The sequence below is a fragment of the Synchiropus splendidus genome, chromosome 13 (genome assembly GCF_027744825.2).
Source record: "Synchiropus splendidus isolate RoL2022-P1 chromosome 13, RoL_Sspl_1.0, whole genome shotgun sequence".
In the NCBI taxonomy this organism is placed as follows: domain Eukaryota; kingdom Metazoa; phylum Chordata; class Actinopteri; order Syngnathiformes; family Callionymidae; genus Synchiropus; species Synchiropus splendidus.
In genome coordinates, this window is record NC_071346.1 from 583412 (window position 1) to 608854 (window position 25443).

The 25443-nt window shown below is 53.0% G+C and overlaps 3 protein-coding genes across 7 annotated transcripts in view; 1 reads left to right on the forward strand and 2 right to left on the reverse strand.

Annotated features, from left to right (window-relative positions):
- Positions 1-8734, reverse strand: part of st18 (ST18 C2H2C-type zinc finger transcription factor) — a 36202-nt gene extending 27468 nt beyond the window's left edge. For all 4 annotated transcript variants that reach the window (XM_053882732.1, XM_053882731.1, XM_053882730.1 and 1 more), the window contains exons 1-2: positions 8615-8734; positions 7547-7755 (exon numbers count right to left, since the gene is read on the reverse strand). In XM_053882732.1, the coding sequence (XP_053738707.1) occupies positions 7547-7694 (148 nt within the window). In that variant the 5' untranslated portion in view covers positions 7695-7755; positions 8615-8734. The remainder of the gene's footprint in view (positions 1-7546; positions 7756-8614) is intronic.
- A 6439-nt stretch (positions 8735-15173) lies between these two features.
- On the reverse strand, positions 15174-24557 carry rb1cc1 (RB1-inducible coiled-coil 1). 2 transcript variants are annotated; one of them, XM_053882584.1, is made up of 23 exons: positions 24233-24557; positions 22942-23072; positions 22741-22867; positions 22330-22500; positions 22058-22260; positions 21575-21992; positions 21329-21499; positions 21076-21260; positions 20812-20998; positions 20431-20512; positions 20299-20363; positions 20125-20228; positions 19924-20050; positions 17933-19845; positions 17475-17646; positions 17283-17391; positions 16907-17219; positions 16720-16771; positions 16607-16654; positions 16428-16486; positions 16179-16306; positions 15865-15935; positions 15174-15798 (listed from the first exon to the last, which is right to left on the reverse strand). In XM_053882584.1, the coding sequence occupies exons 2-23, from the start codon at positions 23010-23012 to the stop codon at positions 15721-15723; spliced, it is 4854 nt and encodes a 1617-aa protein (XP_053738559.1). In that variant the 5' UTR covers positions 23013-23072; positions 24233-24557; the 3' UTR covers positions 15174-15720. The 2 variants fall into 2 exon arrangements, with proteins under 2 accessions (XP_053738559.1, XP_053738560.1); XM_053882585.1 differs by lacking the exon at positions 24233-24557 and adding an exon at positions 23190-23343.
- agap3 (ArfGAP with GTPase domain, ankyrin repeat and PH domain 3) overlaps positions 23393-25443 on the forward strand; it is an 87766-nt gene continuing 85715 nt past the window's right edge. Inside the window, exon 1 of the mRNA XM_053882590.1 lies at positions 23393-23668. Coding sequence (XP_053738565.1) covers positions 23566-23668 — 103 coding nt within the window. The 5' untranslated portion in view covers positions 23393-23565. The remainder of the gene's footprint in view (positions 23669-25443) is intronic.

Sequence of the window (25443 nt, forward strand, 5' to 3'; positions counted from 1 at the left end):
TGTATGTATCTGCTGGTGAAATTGGATTTCCCCTGCGTCGGTGACCCGTCAGAAGGGAGCGGACTGAGGCACCGGGATTTAAGTCATGTCTAGAGAGCATCTCATCAAAGATCATGTTCCTTGTTTGAAGCCAGACAATCTTTGTTGTGGAGGGATGATAAAATGTTCAGAGTGAGATTTGTGCTTCTTAAATTGACATTTGCGCGCCGCAATCTGGACACATGGAGTGGCAACAAGATGTTTGAGGCTGGCGACAGCGGCGGGACGAAATGGAACATGTTCTTTTGGCCCCAACATCTGTTGGAGAATCAAAAAATAAACACGGCGACCCGGTTCAGCGCGGGGAAAAAAACAAAACAAACTGGTGTTTTGTCGGCTTTTTTCATCCATGTGGGCTCAACTGGAGAGAGCTGATGGAGAAATGAAAGAGGAGTGGGCTGGACAAAATTACATGTCAAACAAGGGTTCACGCTGAAAAAGTCCTGCGCCTATCTGTAGAAAGGCTTTGATTGCATTTAGAAAGGTATTACAATGGGTCACATCTGTGTCTAAAAGCTTTTTAGCATTCAGCTGCAAATGATGTAAGCAAGCTGAAGTGTGGCTGCCCCCCGTTGTTTCCAGCGCTGCACCTCCACAGATATGTGCCACTGCATTCTTCTAATGCGCCGGCGGATCACAGTGTCAGCGGCGCAACTTCAACAAACCCCTCCAGCGAGCGCCGCGCCCCGTCATTTCAGCAAAACAATGCGGCTAATTTCATGTGGCGGCGTGAACACGGAAACAACAAACACCTATTTCCACCGGCCCATGTTAAGCAGCGGCGCCGCGTCTTCCACCGCCATTGTCCAACCACTTGATGCCGCTTGTTCACCACAGAAAGTCACATAAAAGCGCTGAATTGGGATGTAAGGAAAACATCTGCATATATGCAAATGGGCCCAGTGCATGTGGCTGTGGCTGCGGGACACAGAACTCTCTTTATCTTAATGTCAGCCCGCCGTCTTGACAAGCACACTGGCTGCTTCATGGGGATCATGATCTACGCTGCATGTCACGGTTGAAAGAAGGGAGCAGATCACTTGCCTGCAGTCCTCTCCGGGGTGATGCGCGGGTGACCGTGGGCAGCCGCGCAATATGTTTATTCACTGTCCTTTGAAGGCGCTTCAATAACATCTCAGATCCTCTGTGGTTTCTGTCGGCGCTGGGAAACTCCATCTAACTTCATCTCACGCAAACTCCCCGGTCATGTCAGTGGAGCCAGTACTCAGAAGACGCCTGTTCCAAATGTCATGCTGGAGCGTGATGTTTGATGTGGCCGAGCTTCGCCGAGCCTCGTGTGGAACTGAGTCGCCAAGCCAAGCCGGAGAACTTGGGAATGTTGTGCAGGGGTGTCCGGCACAGAGAGGTGCGGAGGCTGCTGGTGAACATGGGAAGGAGCTCACAGTCGGCTCATGTCCTGCAGCACTGAGCTGTTGACTGGCTCATCTGCAGGTCATGCTCAGTGACCACGGAGGTGTCTTCCACTGAACCAAACAGAGAGCCGCTCCCTCGACAGGACCCGGGTCAATACGACCCGTGACCTCCAGCCACAGAGACCCTCCCACCCGAGCTGGGTGCCGCTGTGATGTCACTCTCACTGCTTCTTCTTCCTGTCAGGTCTTTGGCAGAGCAGGTGCGTTGCATGTGCATCGCTGCCCCCTGCAGGTCGACAGCTGTGTAGCGAGTCAAACTCTGAAGGCTTCCAGAGAGATGAGCCTGGTCCCAGGTCCGAGTCACTTTTCCTGCATCATCTAAACAGCTAGTTCAGAAGCAGGAAGGAGTGAGACTGTTGAACAAACCGCCTCCTCAGGAAGTGAGTGCTGGGTTCATTGGAAGCGGGTCTTATTCTCCGAGGTTCTGCCTGAGTGACATTACACCGAGACATTGAAGCTTTCAGCGTCATCAGAACTGCTCCACCACTCTGGAGTTCCTCACTTGCCTCTCTTCAACCTCCACACTCAACACTGCGCCTGAGCTGGGCCCCCACTTTACCTTCTCAAAGGTCTTGAATGGCCTCGCAGGTCTGGTGGTTGCTGAGCTGTGGGACGGCCGCCGTGCCGCCAGCGACGTGAGTTGATTTGGGCTGGGTTTGGGCTTCGTCTCTGCGATGCTCTGTGTCGGTGTGACATTCTGTGAACGGACTCCAGGGAAGCGCTCCTGAAGAGCAGCGTTCAGGTCAGCACCTGGATCCACGTGTGGCCCCCGACCCTCACTTTGCCCGCTCCTTCCTTGGCTCTCCTGTTCCCAGCAACAATACTGGAGCCGTAGGCGTGTGCGCTGAAAAAGTCCGAGTTTCTTGGGCGCTCATTGTGTTGGAGGTGAGGAGCCGACCTCAGGGCGTCTGGGACTCGCCCCTCCATTCAGGCGCGCGGGCAACAGACACGCCTTTGACAGGTGCGTGTGCTGTGATAAGGAGCGGAGCAGATGGTTCCTCTAGAGGGCGCTAACGGAGGCTCATCCACAACTTGAGGACTGTCCTGGCTCAGGTGACGGCCTCAGCCTGCACACGCTCGTATGCAAATCCACCGCCCCCCCGCCGCCAAACAAAGACATTGATGATGGAGGAAGTTTCCGCCGCCTGCCGGTGATTAACGGCGCTGGGTCATTGATTTGCTATTGTGGAGCTGTTGCTTAACTTTCTGCACACACAATTAGAATGTGTTGCCAAACAATAAATCCAATCTGAGCCGGGTCGTCGCCGTCGCCGTCAGAAGGCGTCTGCTCTTGTTGTTGTTGTTGATTTGCTAGCGTTGTGATTGGCTATTGTTCCACCTCTGCCAGTGAGGAGGAGGAGGAGGAGGAGGGGAGGAGGAGGAGGAGGGCACCTTCTGAGAGGAGCCCAGCAGCTCCTGGGGGAGCCTCGCCGGACATTTAGGCCTCGGCTCACTGGCGCGCTCCGTCATCAGGGGGCGCCCTACACCTGCCCCACAGCGGCCAGACAGAGGAGCCCCTCAGTACAGCTGACCTCAGGATGATCCGACCCAGGCTGGTGGGTGAGAACCACTGACTGTGTTTCTCAGTCTGAGTCAGGAGCGTTAGCCGCGAGCGCTAGCATCTGCTCATGTCTAGTCTCACCCAGCTGAGTTACTTCCTGGTGGACACCATCATGTCCGGAAGCTTCACCGCAGCTTCTGGTGCAACCATTTGAAGAAGTCACCAGCATCAAACACCTCAGACGTGAGTCGTCATGGCGACCGGATGAGCAGCTGTGGGCGTGGCCATCCTTATCCAATGGTTGATCTAATACGGTGTTTTTCTCTTTTTACTTCCTGCTGTATGTTCCCTTTGTTGGACTGATGACGATGATGAAGATGACGATGATGATGAAGATGACGATGATGATGATGAAGATGACGATGTCACTGGCTGCTTCTGTCGCATTGAAAACCTTTTTTCCGAAAAGTGAAATGAAAACACCAAATTGAGCACAAAGCCACGGTCCTTGGTCAAAACTGAGCCCGTTGACCTGACGTGGACTCGGTCGCAGCCACCTGCCAAAGGGATTTCTTTCATTGGCAAGGCTGCGTTGGAGTTTCTCTCAGGAAGGGCTTAAACGAGAGTCCAACGCTGCACCGCGGCAGGGTGCCAAGCGCGGGGCCCATTCAGCCGCCCGGGGAGCGTGTCTGACAGTGACGGACGGAGCAGGAGCCTCCAGCCGAGCCACGTCCTTCTGGCCTTGTGGAGCTCCATCAGAGGAGATGCTGGCTTGAAGGTCCACTTTTCGTCAGGAGTTTCAAAACTTGCCACGACGCAGACATTTCTACTTCCTGATTTCTCGCATCATCTCTTCCAGATAGTGATAATACGATTTCTGTGTTTTTCGCTGTTGAGAAACAAACTGGATTATGAGCAGATCACTACATAAACAGCTTTCTAAAAGGAGGCAGCTATTTTAAAAAAGGCTGAAGAAATGCAAAGAGGGATTTAAATTTTAATTTGAATTTATTCCAGCAAGTGAAAGGTTCTTTTGAGAAGGGATTTCAGCAAAGATGACGGTATTTAAAAGTGATAAACAAGCATCTAAACCTCCAGTGGGAAAACAGTCATTCTGCTTCTTTCTAGTGTCGGGGAGGAATCTGCCTCGCCGTGGTCACGTCCAAGAAAGAGCGTCAGTAATAGTCGTAATTAAAATGTAAATAAGTGAAAATCATGCAGCCATTTCAGGCGCTCTCTGCCAGAAACGCCGCGGCTCCCATTGAGTGGTGACATACCTTCTGACTCTGGAGAGACAGCTCCATGTCCTCGGGTGCAAACGCAGCTGCTCTGTGTTCTTGGCATTGTTACTTCAAAACTGTGTGTGGATGCTGGAGAAATGTGTCACACTTATCACATGCAATTTCCATCCTGAGCTTCAGCGGCACAGAGTTTAAAATTAACCTCCTCACAAAACAGGACTGTGGCTGGAATCGGAATCGCCGATCTGTGCACGTGGGAGGCGCCACAGAGCGATGACCGCTGCACTGCGGCGCAGAAACCTCCGTCGCACAAGAGCCACCAAGAGTTACATCATTTTGGTGAGGAGCTAATCCCATCACAGACTGTGCTTGTGCATTTCCTATCTTTGGAAAAAGGCGCGAAGTAAACCTATTTTATAAGACTCCCGCACAGGGAAGCCGTGCCAGCACCGGGATCACATTTCACACCGTCACATGACCTCAGCAGAGGCTGGGGGGGGGCGGGAGGGACTGGGACAAGTCCTGCACTCTCTTCACCGCCTCCCTCAGTCAACGGTTCGGTTGCTGACGGAAGGTTGGTGGTGGCGGAGGGCGCCACCGTGTCCTCGGAGGCTGCTCCACTACATGGCCACACGCAAGAGTGACGCCGACGGTTTTCAGCTGAGCCGAGGCCGTCTCCGGCATGGCACATGTGACCCGCATCTGCCGCCTCTCTAAACTCCGCCCACCTTCACTGTGAAGGAGGCCTTGTGTGGTGGTGTAGATTCGGGGCTCCCAGCCTCCGCCTTCACACACACAAGTGTTTCCAGAGACAAGCAAGTGCTCGTGGTGACTCCTGAGCAGCTGCTGTTGGGATTTGCTCCAGAGAGAAACCTGACGGTGCTCAGAGGTCAGATGGTGGCGTGGCAGACTGGACCTCTCTGTCCCTGACTCACAGTCCACATTAGCAGTCAGTAGGTGGCGCTGCCTGCACCAGACTCGGTGTCAGCCTCTTGGTACCATGGAACCACGCTGGTGGCTGGTCGAGCGCCTCTGGACTGGTGCCCTGCTGAGGAGGGCCAGATTTGGCCCGCGTGGCCTACAGTGAGTCACGAGACTGGATGTGGTCCATTGTTCAGAACCCGTGGGTTAAAGGTCATGGTCAGGCGTTAGGTGTGTGTCCCTGCATCTGCCCTCCATGTTGTCTCCCCCCCCCCCGAGCCAGTCATCTTCATCATCTTCATCATCATCACCATCATTACCATCTTCATCTTCATCATTACCATCTTCATCTTCATCATCATCATGTTCATCATCATCGTCATCTTCATCATCATCATTATCATCGTCATGATCATCTTCATCATCATCATTGTCATGATCATCTTCATCATCTTCATCGTCATGATCATCATCATCGTCATGATCATCATCATCATCATCATCATCGTCATCATTATCATCTTCCTCTTCATCGTCATCGTCATGATCATCTTCATCATCATCATCATCATTACCATCTTCATCATGTTCATGTTCATCATCATCATCGTCATCATTATCATCTTCCTCTTCATCATCATCATCATCATCATCATCATCATCTTCACCACCATCGTCATCATCTCTACCATCATGATCCTCCTCCTCCTCCTGACTCAGCGCTGCTCAGACCAACAGCTCCTCCCGTGATCCTGCAGGGTGGCTGGACTGGACAGTGACACCTAGTGGCGGCCCGGTGTATTGCAGGCAGATGAACGGCCCCCCGCTCCCCCTCCCCATTCATGTGCGCTTGCCAAACTACCAAATCCCTCAGCCCCCTGAAACCTTCAATAGCAGCAGACACGGCCTGCTGCCAAAACTCAACTGAAGCAGAGCAAGAAAAACAACTATAGAAAGCATTATTCTCTGATTCCACTTCTGCTGACGGGGGGAAGGAAAGGCGGCCGGACAGGGCCAGAGGCGAGAAGCTGAAGGCTGCACGGTGGTACCGGACCCGCTCTGGCGTCAGGATTGGGGTGAGAAACGGTGCAGCGCTGCTGTTGCCTGATTCTGGATCTACAGTGTTGACGGGCGTTTGCTGCTCAGCACGTTGGCAACCCTCACCACACACACACACACACGCACACTCACCGACCCCGGGGTCACCAGGCTGCGGCTGCAGTGGAGAGTCCGCTGTCTGACTGTCATTGGTCAGCTGGGGGCCGGACCCCGCGCAGGTTCCTCAGGATGTCTCCCAACTAACTCACTCACTGACTAGCATGGGTCTGGTGCGTCACACGTGATGTTCGTCCGGCCAGTGTCCGTGGCCTGCGTCTTCTGGTAACTGTACATTTTCTATGTCATCACAGAAATACGGCAGTGAAATATTGTTCATGAAGACAATACCCTGAGCTCAGAGAGGTTGACTGAGAAGAGTCGCCGTCCTGATATGTGATATATCTGCGTTGAACAGAGGTGGTGGTTTTTCCGTCTGTACGCTGCAGCGGCGACATTTCCTCTTGTGAGTGAGCAGGAGCTAACAAGAAGCCTGAAGCTGATGTGACACCGGACACCAGAGATGAGTGACAGGGAGTTATCGTCGTCATGGCGACCATAATCAACGTGTTCATGAAGATGACCGACACTTTGCTGCAGTTTCAAGTCTCAAACTGAAGCCGTGTGTTTGTGTGAGAGACGGTAGGAGCCGCTCAGCGCGGTGGCGGCGCGGCCGAGGCCAGGCTCTCCGGCCTCGCCGCGTCCCCCGCCTGCAGCACGTGACGGCCGGCTCTGGGAGGCGGCGGCGGCGGCGGCGGCGAGCGCGGAGATGTTGCGGTGTGTACAGCGTGTTTCTGTCTCTGCCTCTGGCTGGGTCCCAGCATCATATGAAAGAGTTGGGAAGCTTTGAATGGACCCACCACTGTGATACAAGCGCAGGTATTCAAACAGCTCAAACTCCCCAGAAAAAGTTTTGCGGCATTAAAGTCACCCAGGAGCCACATTAGCATGAGAAAAGACTCCACAGAAGCCTCCTCAGTTACACACTCCACCTGGCTGCCAACCAACGTCCTTGTCAGAAGTCCACCCACCGCACTGGCTAACACTGAAAGACCTCCTGGGGCCGCGGTGACCATTCACTGGCGCCGCCGCTCTTTTTCCCATGCACCTGTGACTGTTTTTTGTTTGCTATTTTTTCGCTTTGTCTTTTCCTGGCAGCACTGTATCATCGGAGACACACTTTCTCTCAGAAGGAATTCTGCAGCCCAACAATGCGGCTTGTTTGTTGGTGGGATATGGCGAGGCCAGAGAGTCACACACACACACACACACACACACACACACACACACACACACGATAATGACGAGTGCCTCACCGCGGCGCAGGAGGACGGCGGCCGACGTGGAAGGGCGGACGGCGAGGAGCGGCTTCGCGAGGCCTTCCTTGGACGGCTTCTCCTCCTCCTCCTCCTCCTCCTCCTCCTCCTCGCCGCTCTCCTCGCGCGGCTCATCCGGCTTCTCCATGGTCCTGGACCTTAGAGAGCTACTTTGCCACAATCGCTTTGTCCGCTCCTTTCATTGTTTCCTGTCAAACACATTTACAGCATGACTTCCCAGGTTTATCCCTCTTGTGAGCCATCTGCCCCCTTTTTTGGCTCCCAGCAAACCTGGGCTCATCTTTCCCAAACTAAGAGAGAATTAGGGCATTGTCTGCATATGCATCCTCCTCTCAAGCTTTCCAGAAATATGTTGGGCTTTTTTTCTGATGGCCCTGGCATCTTTGTCCCACATTGTTTCCCTGCTGAGGTTATTTTTGAGAGTTGAGAAACAATCACTTTGCGAAAGTGGCCTGCTCAGCAAACAGGAGCGGCAGAGACCCAAAGAAAACCTTCTTGTTGTTTTTGAACATTTAATCCAAGGTAAAGGAAACAGAAACGGCACGTGACGATGGCCTAACCGAGCGCCGCGCGGTCCGCGCTCACACACACACACACACACACACACACACACACACACGCTCCGACTATCACGGGCCGACCAGGATTAGCAGTGGAACATACCTAGTTATCTATTTCCCGGTGCCAAGGCTGCCAGCAGTGGGCAACTACATTTCAAAAGCTGGCAAATCCAGTTGTCTCCTAAATACAGAAAGTACTTAAATCCACAGCTAACAGAAGAGAAAGAGGGATAAAGGGTGCTCTGCATATCACCGAAAAGCTGCTGCACTTTTCAGAATCACTGGCTAGGTTCAACAAATATGCTAAGTCGAGATCAAAACAATCCTTTGATCTGCAGCCCAGTTTCAGAGGAATGGCGCTGGCTGTTGTTGTAAATAACTTGTGTAAATCTATATAGCGTTTGCCTTCAGGTAGCATCCACGCGGCGGCGGCGCAGGGAATAGATCAGATAAAAGCGCGTCCACATTTGGACGCGCCGCGTCCTACCTGCTGCAGGTCCGGCACAGCATCCAGCGTGGAGCCAAGAGCCAAGAACCAGAATGCAGACGCTTTGCAACTTGCTGACTAACTTTGGCCTCTGTTTTGATGGCGCACACAAAGAAAAACGCTGTCCATTCAAAAACCGGCAGCATAACTCTCTTCAGTGCGGGGGGTGGACGGAGAACAAATGAGGCCATGTCCTGAGCGCCGGCCGGCCGGCGGGCGGGTGCAGGGCCGCGGGGACGGGGACCGGCTGACACCGCGCGCCGCCAACAACACAACTCTTGTGCGCAACTTTCTCCCCCCCGGGACACTCGGGGAAGAGAGGCCCACCTCCGAGAGTCAAAGGAAGCTGTTCGGGTCCCGGGTCTAGTTCGTGAGACCTTTGCACCAATGGCTTCAGGAGCAGAACGTCTGTGATTGTTTTGTTTTGTTTTTAGGTTTTTCTTCATGGCTGCACGTTCCTGGTGCTGTCAGGCTGCTGCTGCTGTGAGACAGTAGCTGCAATATTGTTTATTAGCACATCTTCTTGACTAGTATTTATCTCATATTTATTTATCTTTGGACAGGTATTTTGTTTGCTGGGATCCTCACTGACCGTGTCGATAAGCTGATGTTTGCACAGCATGGAACAGGGGTCTGGTTAGCTTAGCATGCTAGCCAGACTGTTGTCAGACTTTTTTTATTCACAGAATAAATGGCATATGTCTAAATAAATCAAAGACGGTCCACATGAGAAACGTGGTCCCGACGTGAGGCGCGGGGAGACATGGCGCCTCCATCCGTCTCTCAGGAGAGGGAAGCGAGGGAAGCGGCTCCCGGGCCCCGCAAGCCATCCGGTGTTTTTTTTTTTTCAGGAGTCATGGTGACAGAAGCAGAACTTTTGTTTTGCTGGGTGAGTGTTGATCACTGGGCCTCTTTTAAGGGCCGATGCTTCGTGAGGCGTCATGAAGCTTCACCGGTGACAGGAGAGTAAACCAATGGTTAAGTCCGTCTGACTCACTCATCCGTCCGAGCGAGCCACAACAAACACATCTTCCACTGAAGAGTCACCCATCTTTTGGGGTGGTGGGAGGAAACCAGAGCCACAGTGTAGGTTTGCCACTGTCGCCCTGTGAATGAAACCTATTTAGCAGCCGAGGAAACTCAGCCTGATGTGGCTGAAGTTCAAAGGTGGCTCTGCAGCTTTGGGCTCTGGAACCTGCTGCGGGTCCCGAGCCACCCGTGGTCTGCGGCCCCACGCGGTCTGAAGAAAGGCTGGCCTTCTCCAGGCGCGCGGTCTCGTGCGCTGGACCTTCCCTGCTGTCGGCGCTCGTCTTATAGGAGTGAAACACGTCGCCGTCGCTCGCCGTGTTGGTGCCAGTGAGTCGGATCTGAACGGAGTCCAAGACTTATTCACAGAGTTGTTGCTTGGAGCTTGTTTTGGTGAAGGCAGCAGGAGAAGTGGCTGGCTCACGTTCCTGTTTCCACTTGAGGGGAACTTTGCAAAATAAAGAGGCGCAGACCAAACCCATTCAAAGCAACTGCAAGTCAACTGGAGCGTCGACGGTCACGTGCTAAAAATAGCAGAAAGACTTGTGCAGTGGCTCCTCGCAACTTTGCTTCTCGCCCACGTCGGTTTGTTGAATCCAGTTCAAGGCCGATCAGTATTCATCATGCCACATACGAACTACTTGTGTTAGCGTCCTTCCTGCCAGCAAGTCACTCACTCACTCACTCACTCGCAGAGTCGCTGCTCATTTCATTAGCAAACATGCTAACCAGTTGGCTGGCGCGGCCCTTTTTTCCCTTCTTACTCGAAGTGGAATTCACCAGACGGTCGCCTGAAGTGACTCGCCTCTCAACACTCTCTTTTCACTTTATTTTATTTTATTCTAATACTTCTTCTCATGTTTCTGTTCGTGACTGCACGTTGCTCCAAACTGATGCTGATGTTTGCCTTGGTTAGCGTGGCATGCTAGCCTGGCGAAGGTGGTGTTTTTTTATAGATTAGATGGTGTATTTTTAAATAAAGTCAAAGACAATCCGCATGAGAAACGTGGCCCCTGAGGTGAGAGCGAATGGCGCCGTGAGGCGCGGGCAGACGTGGCGCCTCCATCTGTCTCTCAGGCGAGGCAAGCGGCCCCGCCAGCCGTCAGGTGTTTTTCACCAACCTGGAAGGAGAGGCTCTCTGGACCAGAGAACGGAACGTACCTTCTCTCCTTGACCCAGTCCAGCGCGCCGGCGTCCGCCCTGGCCAATTGTGTCCCGTCCTCTGTGTGGACCTGCGAGGCGGCAGTTGCCGTCGTGGCGTGGTGCGAGCGGCACATATGCATTCTAGGAGGAAATTGTGAAATGACAGATTCCGGGTGTGATTGGGAGGGAATGACTAACTAATAGGAGGGGTGCTCCAGGCTGTTAGCTTGGAGAAAGCAGTTTGCACATGAGTTTATCTTGTCAATCAGATTCCTGGAATGGAAGAGGTGACTGATAACTTGAATTAATTATTTTCTTATTGCATGCATGTGTTAATTCATGGTAATTTATGTCCCTTCCAGGCCCGCGCCAGAATATCCAGAGTAAAGCGCCACCTCTGGCACGCGGATCACCACGCCACACTCTCGCATATATTGATATCAAATGAAAGAGTTTGTTTTAATCCTGTCGGAGCAAGCGCTCGCTGCCAAATGTGATTTTCACATGCACTTTTAAGCCTCTCCCCTCACCCGCAAACTGCTTTCTGCCCTGATGGGATTTCCAAAGTTGCGCATTATTTCCCTCCACGTGAAGGAGGACACATCCAGCCCCTTCCCGCCGCAGAAGGGTGGCACGCACGCACGCGCGCGCCGAGCGTTAAATTCGCTCTCAATCGTCCAAATCAATCGGCGGCGAGCACTTTCAACACTTGCTTTTCTCTCCCCACGTCTTGAAAGACTCTGACAAATTTAACTTCCTCTGAACACAGAGGATAAGAGGGAAAACATTTCTCTGATGAGAAGCGAAACAGCAAGAAGTTCTAACAAGGAGAAGGCTGCCAGGTGGCGAACTGGCTGCACCACCAGAACGCACAATCTGTCTGCTTCTCCTTCCAAAGCATTGACAGCTGCCATCACCAGCCTCGCACACTCGCACTCGGTGGCTCCCTCACTCCCCGCCCATCCCTCTTTAGTGTTTCCTGCTCACCCCGGAGACAGGGTCACCTGGCCCCCTAGTCGCCCGTCTGTGGGGCCCTGCTGGCCCCCTGGAGACCTGCCGGCACGACGAGCGCCGCGCGAGCCAATCGCCTTTAATATGCAAAGCGAGAGGCTCTGCCTTTGACCTGAGACGGGAGCCGCTCCTGCCGTCCAGTCCAGACTCATGCCAGTGATGTCCAACAATGAGATCTGATGTTTGGCTTTTGATCCGGGCCCATTGATAGGATCACAGTCCGACAGCGTCACGTGTGGCTTTCTGCGGCGCAGTCTGCAGGCAGGTGGGTGGCGCCGCTCTGCTCTGTTCGACTCGCTCCGGCTCCTGCTCCTCACTGCTCCTCACTGCTCCTCACTGCTCCTGCTGCTCCTCACTGCTCCTCACTGCTCCTCACTGCTCCTGCTGCTCCTCACTGCTCCTCACTGCTCCTGCTGCTCCTCACTGTTCCTCACTGCTCCTGCTGCTCCTCACTGCTCCTCACTGCTCCTGCTGCTCCTCACTGCTCCTGCTCCAGCTCCTGCTGCTCATCTTCCTCCATATGTATGGATCTGGCTGGTGGTCCGCAGTCTTCCCGACACGTCTCGGGTCTGGACCCCCACAGGTCCTGAGCGTCCTGGTGAATCCAGAGTCCCGGTCCTTCGCCTCCCCGGGGGCCCTGGTGTGCGCCTGATTTTCACGCCGTTTTTTTGCTAAAGTCTGTCTTGGATGAACTAAAACTAGCATTGCAACCGGGCTAAAAATAAAAGCTGGCAAAGTTGTCCTGATGCCTCCTTGGTGCCATAGTTTGGTTTCACATTTAGCGTTTGCGTTCCCCTCCCGCGTAAACATTTCTTCCTTCTCTCCTTGCCGCGGCACAATGAGACTTGAGTGACTTTGGCAGCAGATTTTGGATGGCGGCTCCTGAATCCAGCAGTGTATGTTATCAGCAGGTAAACAAGCTTTCCAACAAAGCCATAATGGAACTGCAAGCGGCATAAAGAGGCTCATCTCAAAAGCTATACAAGCCATCAAAGCCGGTGTCACTTCCTCAACGCCGCCGCGCCGCAGCTGGCAAACGCAGCCTCCAAGCGGCCGGCTATTTTCAGACACTTGAGAACTATTTCTATTGATTATTTACTTGTCACTAAGCAGCCAGATTAACTGAATAAGACAAGGCCTTCCTGTGTTTGCCGGCTGCTTTTGTCTGCCGCGAGCAAATCAAAAAACGCCGTCACGCTCTGCATTAATAGGATTTGCACTATAGGGTATTGGAGTAATTATTTCCAAGTAAACGGCAGCGAGACTTGCTGCTCTATATTTGGCGGGATCATCGCGGCCTGGAATCTGGTGATGCCTGTCACCAAACTTTGCGGCTGACCTCGCCGGGCCCCTCGGCGGCGGCTCCTGGAAGCCTGTTCCTGACAGTGGTTGTGTGGGTAGCAACGGCGGCGTGTTTCTCGCAGGTTTCATCAGACGTCTAATCTGCCCCTGTCGAAGAGTGTGCGCGGCTGAGAGCGGCGCTGAGGCAGCGCGGCACAATGGCAGATGAGATTATCAAGCATGTCTGTTAAAGCATGTCTGTTTGATCAAGTTCTCCTCTCGACTCCCTGACAGCAGATATATAACCTAATCTGTTGGCTGCCGCCTGAATGGGCTGCAAATGTGACGGCATTAAGTCGATTTACTCTTTGCTTCGCCTCCTGGCTCCTCTTCAACAGCTCCAATTTAGATTTGGAGGGAAAATATACAACTGTTGTGTTAAGGCTTTTCCTCTTTATTATCTCCATCATTTGAAGTTCTTAGCCGCCACATAATGCTGGTTTATTTACCGAGAGGGAGGCAAACACAACTTATTATCTGCACAGGGAGCAGACGCCGGGAACAAAGGCCAAGATCGGAGCGCGCGTGACATTCTTAGAGGATCGCGCCTGACATCATGGGCAGATTTCACATTTACTCATCTAAACCTTGGTTTGGCGCCGCGGCAGATGCTGACGTGCCAATAAAGGACGTCAGGATGGTTCTTTCAGCCGCAGCTGATGCCATTTCAGTCTGCATTAGCTCACCACAGTGGGGCGTGTGGTGGATAGTTTGGCCTCTTCGCTCGGGACCTCGCCCCGGTGATGACCCCCCTGAGGCGCCCTGGGCTGGGGAACTCGCCTCGTGTTCTGTGAGCTCATGCTGTTATCAGAGACGCTTGTCTGGAAGTGGTGACACAACTCCACTGAGGTACTTTGGTCTGAGGGGGTCCTATTGAAATCCTGACCCTCGTTTCATTCTGTGCGGGCCTCAAGTGGCCCCCGGGCCGGCGCTTTGGTCGCTTCTGCTCGAGGCTGACAGAGAGGTTCAGCCGCGAGTCAGAGCCTTCAACCATGAAGCAGCCGGAGACCAACGCAGGGCCGGAAACGTGTCACGTGGCCCCTCGTCATTCGCTCCGACTCTGAGATGCAGCGAGGAACAAGTCGCGATCGTGTCTGTTTCACTCGCTCACGTTTCGTGGACGTCGATCAAACCCTAGTTCCTGCGTCTGAGGCGCCGGCGCGTGAGCTCCGTTGTGTTGCAGCCGGTCGTCATGTGCCCTGCGCGCGCGAAGCAAAGGACGGTCTCGACTTAAATCCGGGGTGAAAAGTGCAGCAGGAACAGTTCCCTCCTTCACTCTCTCGCATCGTGAGTTTCCCGGAGAAGGAGCGGCTGAAACGGGCCGGTGACGCGGACGGCAGCGTCTCACAGGAGCCGAGTTTCCAGTCAGGCGAAGTGCGGCGCGCCGAGAAGTTTGACAGGCCTTCAAAGGCGTTGTGATGCGGCACATGTTCAGTCTGATGGAGGCGGATGAGAGCGGCTCCCAGCAGCCCCGCGCTCAGCGGGGGGCTGTAAACATTTACACTCCGAGCCTGTCCAGTGCACATGCTCGCCGCGTGCCAGCCGCCGCGGTATCGAATGTTGTGTGGCACATTTTGTCGTTCAGGCCTGTCCCGAAATGGTAGCAGTCACACCAACCATCCATTTATGACGGAGCCGTCCAAATGTGACACCAGGCTTATGCTAAACGGAGAACAGGGAGCTAAACATTGTTGAAACACCCCTAGACCCACATGGTAAGGGAGCGCTCGGCGCAGAGCTGCGAGGCTCCCCGCTGTGAACTGGGAAAGTGATGGCGCCGGGCCTCCTCCTCCACCAGGGCCGCATCGTTCTTGGGCCCCGATATGAAGCCGTTTGAAGTCTGTTTCCTGCAGCCGCGCGCCAACACCAGTGTCTCCGCAATTAAATAAATGCGCTATATTGTGCTGTTCCATGTCGACTGCACAATCCCCCCAACACAATTAGAGGCGTTTGTGAAGGGCCCCCAGAAGTCGCCGGCAGGCTTTCTGGGTGGAGGAGGCTCCCCGGCGGGCGAGCGAGCGAGCGTGCGCGCGGAGGCAGCAGAGGATTTGTTTGGGACCAGTCCTTTATTGTTTCCAAACTCTCTGGTACAATGCAGCCCTGACTGGATGGCTAACGCACAATGCAGCGCCTCCCCCTCCCTGTCCACCAGCAAGCCAAGCACTGCTCCAAAGTGCACGGTGAAGATGGGCAGCGGCATTCACTAGGTTCCCACTACAACATTTATCTGGAGAAATCAAAGAAAGCATTTCAGCATGCAGCCGCCAGCATTCCTCGTCGACATGTATCGTACAAGTGTTTGATATCCATAGTGACACAGTATTTTCCACAGAATGACAGATGCAGGTCATGGAAACGAGGAACAGCCAAGTCTTTGTTCAGTTGTACACACGGGTCACATGGCTAATGCCACAGTGGTCGGGCGCGCGCGCCCCGACAGGGTCATAGCATTTGGTCCATGATCATAAAATAATGACAAACCTTCAATTAAAACAAACTAAAACAGAGATGTTGAACTCAATGGATGAAGTCCATCCTCAAAACTTAAGCAGTATATTTATACAGTAGTATTATTATTATTATTATTATACTCTTCTGTTCCAGGGAACAGCTTTCACTCGGTAGAACTTGGTTCCCAGCGGAACCTTGAACCTGTTCTGGGCCTGCGGGAGAGAAAGAGAGGCGGCGTTAAGGTCGCGCGGCCAGCACGCGCCGCGGCGCCTGCGTACCTTCTTGGCCTGACAGTACTCCTTCTCCATCACCTTGCCCAATACCCACGGTCGCCGTGACGCCCCTGATGCTGCAAAACAGGAGCAGAGAGGTTGGAAGGGTTCAAACTCAAGTCGCTTCTTTTCTGTTGGAAGAGCTCCACTTCATCCCACCACTCAACGTCAGCTCTTCATCACCGACGCTCCAAAGACCAGAGGCCAGTGTGAACACGCTGCAGGCCCGGGGGGCCGCTTGGCTCCCGTCCGACCAGCGGCGGCACGGATACAATGAGCGTCGGGCCCTGATTGACAGGCGAGCTTTGCCTGGTTCTGACCTGGTTTGAGGTCCAGTGCAGTGAGAGACTCTGAGTGGAGGAAGTAGAGGGTCGGACCCACGGTGAACAGAACATAGTTGTCGTGCCGCTCGTCCAGGATGATCAGGACCAGATCCCCCACCTGGAAACTGGATGTGAGACAGACGTGTGAGGAGAGACCTGGCCACAGAGTGTGTGTGTGTGTGTGTGTGTGTGTGTCACGGAGGCGCGGCCAGGCCCAAACGCTCCCACTCCTCTGGCTCCACTCACTCTCTGATGGCGATTTTGTCCGAGTGACGCGACGACACCGACGACATGCTCTGAGACATCTGTGAGGAGAGGACGAGATCAGGATGAGCGGTGAGACTCACAGCGCAGCTACTGCTGACGGATTCAACTCCTTGGTGCTACCGCCACCTAGTGGCGCGACTGTGCGGAGCGGAACTGACCAGTCTTTGACTGAGGCGCTTGTTTTCTTCCTCCTTCATGTGAAGAGTCTGCAGACAAGAGTGGACGTGAGGACTCCAAACCACCAGCACCTGCAGTGTAACCGTGTCATTACCCGTTCAAGGAGGAGAATCCGCTGCTTCTCCTCAGAGATCAGGAAGTTGTCGCTGCAAACAAGGGACCAGACCTTAGTGTCACAGCTGCAGATGAAACCTTCAGAGGTCACTTGTGGACCACACAGAGGCAGGACCTCCTCCCGCAGGCTGTGGAATGTCAGTGCAGGCCACGAGTTGAGAACTTACTGGACCGACACCATGCTGGCTTCCACCGCCGAGTCGATGAAGTCGTCGTCTCTGGCTGCCAGCTCCGGGGCCAGATGCTCAGCTTCAGGTTCAGAGGAGCAGACCTCAGCGTAAGGCAGAGCCGCCGCCGCCACCGCCGCTTCTGCCACTGAGGCCCCGGCTGCAGCGCCACCTACGTCCACAGGTGCCGGGTTAGAGGTGAAGAAGGCAGAGGAGATGAGGGTGGTGCTGCGCAGGCGGTTGAGCTCCTCCTCCAGGTGCTTCTTCTCCTGCATGACACTGGCTCGGTCCTCGGAGAGCTTCTCGATCAGAGCTGCAAGTGCAGTAGGGTCAGCAGGAACAAGGACAGGACAGAGCAGGCGGGAGCACTCCTCACCTTTGTCCTTCTCCTGCTGCTGGGTGACTCTCTGCAGCTTCTCCTTCAGCTCGCCTATGACCTGCTCCTTCTTCAGCCGCTCTCTCGTGAGCACAGTGTTGAAGTTGGTCTGGAGACACGCGACAATATCAGCTGTGGTTTGACCCACTGAATGTAGAAGTCAACCAGAATGATGATGACGGTGGTTCCAACCTGCTGCTCTGCAATAAGAGACGTTTTCAGGTTCTGCATCTCCTCGTTCTTCTTCTTCTCCAGGAGATCCATCTGGGACTGAAGCGAGTCTCTCTCCTGCTGGAGCTCGTGCAGCGCAGAGTCCAGCGACCGAGGCTCCACCGCATCAGCGTGTGATGGCAAACTGGCTTCCCTGAAAACACACAACGTTCAGGTCGAGGACCTCCAGAGTTCAGTCAGGAAGATCAGTGTGTCTCGTCATTTACAGTACGCTGGGATATCAGCGCTCTGGCGAGGACTTGACACGACTCATTATTATCCATATTTGGACGATTGTCAGTCGAGTGAAGAGCATGGATGAAAGAACCACACAGGCTCATCAGCCGTCACGATAACTACACCGTGGTTAATGACTGTAAACGCTGCCAGTTGTGACTGACCAGGATGAACATCATGGAGGGCAGAAAAGCAAGAGTTACCCTTTAGATGTTTGGATTTCTTGCAGCTCATTTTGAAGCTCGCCAATTCTGTCGCACAGTTCCTTCTCCATCACTTCCTTCTGCTGCTGCAGCTCGCTCAGAGCGTCTGGCGACGGCTCCTTCATGGATCGTTCACTTCTTTCTTGCTCGAGCTGTTGAGTTAAGAGGTCCTTGTCGGCCTGCAGGTTCCCAATGGTGGTCCGGAGCTCCTGCTCCAGCTCTTGGAAATGTCTACGCTGTGCTTCCTGTTGGTCTCTGAGCGAAGACACCAGCTGATCCAGCTCCTGCTTCAGCTTCTCCACTGCCTCCTCATGGCTCCGCTCAGCTTCCTGAGCTTGCAGCTGGAACGAGGAGAGTTGGGTGCGCAACAAGATGGCCTCTTCTTCATAGCGATCCACCAGCTCCGAGATGCAGTGATCCTTCTCCATCCTCATCAGGGTCCTCAGCTCAGCCAGGTCCACCTCGTACTCCTCGTTCTTGACCCGAAGCTCCTCTCTGATGTGTGCCAGCTCCTGCGTGAGTTCCGCCGTCTTCGCCTCCACCTCCGATTTCAGAGCCTCAACATTCTGCAGCTTAGTCTCTTCCAGCAGGAGCCTCATCTCCTCCGCTTCAGACTCTTTGAGCGCGAGCTCCATCTCCAGCTTACAGCGTAACTCGGAAAGTTTGGAACTGCCCTCCTCCAATTCCTTCATCTGGTTTTCCTTCTCTGTAATCGTCTCAGTGTAGCGAGTGGTAACTTCATCCAAGTGGGCTCTATTCTCAGCCGCCAGTTTCTCCAGAGCCTCTTGTTTCTCCTTGACAAGTGTCTCCAACTCTGCCTTGTGCTTCAGCTGTCTGTGCTCCAGCTCCTTCAGGTGCACCTGCTGAGAGGCCTGGATCTCCTGCTGGACCTTTTCTCTGCTGCGTTGGATCTCTGCATGCAGGTCATCCACCTGACCGGTCAGTGAGTCCCTCACACCCGACAGACTTAGGATCTCTTCAGCCTGATCACTGATTATCTTCTCCATGTTTCCCATCTTCTCCACCAGACTGTTCTCCGTGGCGTTCCATTGTTGCTTTTCACTCTCCATCAAGGTGAGTTCCTTCTCTTTGCGCTCCATCCGTCCCTCCAGCTCCAGCATGGCACGCTGCACGTCTCTCACTATATCCTGGTTGACTTGGTTTTCTTCAGTCAGCGAGTGGACCTGATCCTCAAACTGCTGCTGGAGACACTGAATTTGACCGTCATGCTGCTGCTTCAAGGCAACTTCTTGAGTCTGACAAATTCTGTCCACTAGACTGCCCACTTCTGTGCTAATGCTACGTAAAAGTAAGGCATAGTCATCGTGTTCTTTCAACACCAGACCTCGTAAGTGGCCCAGGTCGTCCTTCACACTTCTCAAGTTGGAGTGGGACTCCTCCAGCGCCGACTGGTAGCGCTCGACGACTCGGCTGAGGGCGGTGATCCGGGAGTTCTCCCGCTCCAGCGTGGTGGTGTCCTGCATGCGCTTGTTGTCGATAGCATTGATGACGGAGGAGTACAGAGACTCCACCATCATCTCGGGGCTGGTGGGGTCACTGATGGGGTTCGGGGACATCAGGTTCCCCTCGATCACAAACTCATTGACCGCAGACATGAAGTCAGATTCAGGGCTTTCGGCCAGAGAGTCCAAGTCCAGGGAGACCTGCTGCAGGACCGGATCCATGTTGGGGTGGCCGATGGTTTCAAAGTCAAAGGTCTGGGCGTCAATGCTGTCTGGAGACAGATCTTCTAGAGGGGCGGGGACAGGGACAGGAAGTGGTTGGCTGCTGAGTGAAGGCAGGTTGAGGGCAGAAGGGCCCTTGGATGACGTGGGTGTCGTGGAGGCAGGTAAACTTTCTGTTGACTGGGGGGTCAAGGGGGTCGATCTCTGTGAAATGTGACTACATGAGGCCTTTGAAAACAAAAGACAAAGCGTAAGTAGAGTGCGTGTGACACAGAAACAGGAGCCACGGTGCGATGGAGTCGTTACCCTTTGTTCACTCAGAAGCTCTGTAATGGTTTGAGACATCTCATCCAAACTCTGCGCAGCTTGAACGAGTTGCTGAAGCCTCACCACATGACTGTTCAGGGGCTCAAAGTCGCACATTGTAGGAAGCCTACAGACAGAAACACACCCGTGTTGTGTGGACGGAGAGAGAAGAGCGTGGCCAGGCGTGGAACTGCCACTCACATGAGAAAAGGCTGCACCTCCGCAGGACAGCAGGACTTCAGATACCGCAGGTCTTCCACAGAGATGTCTGGAAGTTCATCGTCAAACCTTCTGGGTTTCCGTGTCTACATGCCACAACAAACAGATTAAATGAGGCTCCAAACAGACGACTGGTACTTTGACTTGTGGACATACACAAAATGATAACGGCGGCCATGAATCCAGTCCTCGAAACAAGCGATTCCGCAGGAAAGATGTCCCTACAGAGGAGAGCACAAGGTCAGACCTGGAGCTTTCTCTTGCAGTTGATGGAGTGAAGACACTCACGAAAGAGTTTCCCAAAGGACTCTCTTTTGAACCTCTCTGCCTTGTAGAGTTGTCGGCCATCTTTCACCAGTGCACTGGCCCACTGTCGGCGATGAGACACAACACAAAAGGAGACTGTTTTTCAAGCACACTTCCACAACTGCGACACTTGTTCTTCAGCTCTCTAGCTGTGAATTTCAACCAGCGTTACTGGTGCCACTTTCTGCTGAAGGTGGAGCTCTGCAGCCTTCTGTTCCCGTTTCTGTCCCCAATATTCAGGGGCAGAATTTGTCTGTTTTCAACTTTGTCTTTGTTATTCCGAACCAGTTGCTCGGTGGTGAAGAGGCACAGCTAACGTGCGATCAGGAACTCTCAGTGTGATGATCCTTGACAGGAACGTACCTCTCTGTAGTGTTGTCTGAACATCTTCCTCCTCACTACTTCCACCACCGCCAGGCAGTACATTTGAGGAACAGTGCTGAGGGCGTCCACCACCCGGATTCTCTCCATCAGCTCGGTCAGGAGTCTCAGCAGAGCTTGGAGTTTCTCGCCATCCTGGTCGGCATGAAACATGACGTAACAGCACCATCTGTTGGTGAATCAGCAACAGATCAATAGGGTTTCTCTGGGACTCGGTGGTGAAGAGCAGCAAAACGAGTTGGTTACTTGAGTCGAACTTGAAGGTTGTTGGCAAGTTCTTGTTTGGCAGTGGTGCATTTCTTCTTGATGTCCAGCAGCTTCTTGTGGTTGTTCAGCATGATCATCAATTGGCTGGCGTGACTCTGACACAAGTCAGGCAGGACGGACGTGTCCTTCAGGTTTTCGACCCGCTTCTGGTTGGCCAGAAATCCCTGTGGGAGAGAGGTCCCACATCAGCGCCGGCCGGGGAAGAGCGGTGCCGGCGCGTTGGCTCACGTACCTGAGCGAGCTCCTTCTGTTCATTCACCAGCTTCTTGCTGCTCGCAATCATCTGGTCCAGAGCGTACAGTCTGTCCTCCAGCCCCTTGATGGACTTCATGTTTTGATTATCTAACTTGGCAATTTTCTCACTACAGTCTGCCAGGAAGGGCTGTATGATCCTGGGGTCAAGCTAAAAACACAACAAGAGGTTGAAACCGTCATCTGCAGCGTCGACATTCTGTCAGCGCCTGTGACCATCACTTACCCTGTTGATTGAGTCAAAGCACTTTCTCACGACCGACTCAACATCATTGGGCCTATCCTGCACGTTGATCCAGTCCAACAGTGTGACGTTGAAGAAGGGCACGTTGGCGTTGTCTGGAGTGCCGTCGTCGAGCAGCGCCGCCCTCAGCCCACCGCTGACGGCCATTTCGTTGGCCTCTTGCTCACCTGCCGTCTCCGTGGCCGCTGCTTCTGAAGCAGAGAAGGAGGTCTGTGGCCTGCTGGGCATCGCTACGTCAGTGGTGGTGGAGAGTACGGAGTCTGTCGATTTTTCTTCTTCCGTATCATCCGAGTCTTTGACGGGGGACGAGCTGGATTTTTCTATGCTTTCTCTGTAGCTGTGTCTTGTCAAACATTCAAGTAGGGGGATCCTGGCCATGACAGAAACCGCGGTGCCCAACCTGCAATGAATAGAATCAAACGGTCAACCTGCACCGGCGTACTAGCAGTGGAATAGCAAACTTACTTTGTGAGTTTAAACTTGATTTCTTCCAAATCCTGTTGATAATTTGAGTATGCCGAGTCGAATTTCAGGAGCAGCTTCTGATAGGATAGCGTGCAGTCGTCCAGATTAGCCATGATGGCAGCCCATCCTTGGTGCTGGAGGTGTTGATCGTGAACCAGGCGTTCACAAAAGGAGCTGAGTTGGTTGGCAACTTCAAACATTTCCTGAAGAGAGGAGTCGTTCATTTGTCACGGTCCGCACACAAGCCGTCACGACGGGTCCGGAGAACTCACCAGAGCAAGTTGTGTTCGAGAGGCAACGGTGTGAAAGACAGCTGGCATCAGTAGTGACCCCTCCACCTTCACTTGAATCTCACTCTCAACCGAGAAGGTGGTTTTGGGGATTGTTGGATTTCGATCACACAAGATCATTTCTTTGTTGAACAGGAAAATTGGATTTGTTTCCTAGAGGAAAGGTGGAAACACAGTCATCAGCGTGAATATGTATGTGGCAGGATAACCTGGATAATAATTCCATTCTGAACAGGTTTTATCAAACTAATACGACATGAATTGTATAGTTTCCTTTCTTATGTTTCACTTTTTCAAGAAACACATTTAGCGTCACACAGGTGGAGATGTTTGACTCGAGCACAGCGAGGGCCACAGAACCGGTCGTCGCCTACTCCACACAGAACCACTTACAGTGCCAGCACTGTAGCTGCAGACGCGTCTCTCTGCAGCCATACATTCCCCTCCATTGACAACCAGGACTTGATGTTGAATTGCAATTTTGTATTTGGCGTGGATGGCATTTTTAAGCTCCAGTACACTGAAACAAAGAACAAACAGGTTCATCCATCAGGACTCCGGACACCTAACAGAGAACAGGTGGACGGGTCTTACGTTTGGACAGCGAGGTCGGTGTCAAATGTCAATGTGCTGCCATTGAGGACCTGGAACACGTACAACTTCATGTTGATTCCACCAGGGTTCGCCCCCCTTGACTCTTGCTCATTTAGTCACACAGGGCCACCCTGCAGAAGAAGAGACATGAGACATGTTACGGGACAAATGAGCGAGAGAGACGGCCATCGGAGCAGAGGGGAGGGTTTCAAACAATCAAACGCCAACACGTGGATCGAGAACTTTACCCTGATGGAAACTGAAACCTGTCCATGCCTCCAGTATGAACGCCCCGACATACTGGCACACATGTCCCTACTTATTCGTTCAACTGTCTACTTCCGCACGTGTAATATAGTCACGGGCCTTTTTTCTTCATCCTATGTTCTCTTGTGACTGGAAGTTACCCGGTGCCTGTGTAAAGACTCGCCACATTCAAGCAGGAATCACTCGCCTTTAATAACCCAAATGAGGGTGAAGTGAGTCTGGAGGAACGAAAATGCTATTTTAGAATGCTACTTTATGGCGCCTGGAATTGCCGAGGAATGTCCATTGTGATCTGCAAGTTTTTCTTTTACAGCAGACATCAGATAAGGCAGACTTTACTGAGCTCACAAAGGAGAAATGCACCATTACAGGATATATAGTGGCTGTATGTTGAAGGGGAAACATAAACTATGGAGGTTTGTTTCCTCGATCAACTGCTCATTCGATGGCACCACTGGAGGTAAGGACCTCGCTGAGAACAATACCCTCTGTGGCTGCTTCACCTTCAGGGGTCTTCCTCAAACACAACAAGAACTCCCAATTCTCCTCTCAACAACCAGCACAGGAAGAAGCACAACTTGTTCAGCGAAACTAAAGTTGACACCACCAGAGGAAAACAGCGGTGCTCTTTCGTAAACATCCCTCAAATGGGAGTTTGTGTTTTTCCCCCAGACTGCTGAACTCACCGAGCAAGTTGTTTTTGTTTGCTAGGCCCTAAACAACAACCGAAACACTGCGGGGCCTCGCTCGATCCACGGCTCGGTAGAACGAAGACGAACAACACGCTGTCGAGCCAACAACTCTAGAAAGGCCTCGGGTTTCCATCCACGACTCCAACAGCTGCTAACAGGTTAGCTAGTTAATAATAACCCAGGCGGCCATACATGTCCGCGAGCTAGCGCAGTAGCCAGGCTAGTTGCTAACGTCGCGGGCAACAGGCGGTGACCACTGCGACAGGCCCGGTTCGGAAGCGCACCCCCGGCTGTGGACACTCGCACCCATGGAGCCGGGGCTCCCCGCTCACCTCGCATCGCTCCGTCCCGGCTCTCCTCCTCGCTTGGGCTAGCTAACGAGCTAGCAGCGGAGCTAGCTAGCTGCCCTGCTCCAGCCCCGCTGACATCGAGCTAGCTTGGCCAGACCTTCCTCTCCCCGCTCAGAACCATGCCTCTGAGAGGACCTCGGCCATGTCGCTGTCCCCGCGCGCGGAGGCTGGCTGCTCTTCAACTCTTATCACGGGGAGAGTGGGGAGCAGCGGAGGGCTCGCTCGGAAGTAGTAGCCTGGCCGGCTAACACGACTGGTTTGTTGTTGTCATCTGCTGCTGACGAGCTGTTCGTCAACGATCCGCGCGTCCGCACCCACACCCGGAGTCGCATCGGCTCGTCTTCTGGAACGCGGCTCTGGAGTCATTTGGTCGCTACAGTAATAGGAGAGGCAGGGAGTCAGCGGAGGCGGGTCATCGAAACAAATGTGGAGAATATGTTTGTTAAAAAAAAAGACAACTTAGTTTTGATGAAGGGCACCGACTTCGAGCGTTAAAATTAAGTTGAACACTTCAGTATGTGTGGTGGTATTTTGAAAACGATACATTTCCGTGTTTTTATTTTGCGTTGTCGCAAATGAATCCGCGAGAACAAACGAGCTAACCATGGGGCTGCTGTAAACGAGTTGACTCTTTCTGACGGATCTTTACTAAAGCGAGTGAGACGCCAGGCAGTGATGACTAGATGCATTGAAAATAATAAGTACACGTGTTGATTGAAATGTAGTTCGTTTGCTCCGTTTGCTTTGTCCTCTCAGTCTCACTTTAGACTTTAACAGCGGAATCAATCAGAGCGCATGCGCAGTGCAAATCAGCTGCTGACGAGTATACGACATAAATATACGAAAATCTCCGAGTAGATTCGGGAATTAACGACCCTTGCCTCAACTCCACCTCAGCCCTGATGTATGCTTTGAACATTCTGATCATGAATCGGGTGCACACACTGCACTTGAATATATGTGATGCAACAAGGAGGTCATTTGGCTTTTGCTCGCCAGATGTCGTCGTCATCATCATGAACGGTGTACGTTGCTCCCAGTAAACGTCTGGATGAAAGAAACCCACAGCGTTTTGGTTGTTTCTCATCCGATCCTTCGTCACGATCGCTTTGGTATTTGTCGATCAGACTTCTTCGTGGCGTGCCACGCGCGCGTGCGTCTGCTCGCTATGATTGTCTGTTGGCACAAGTATT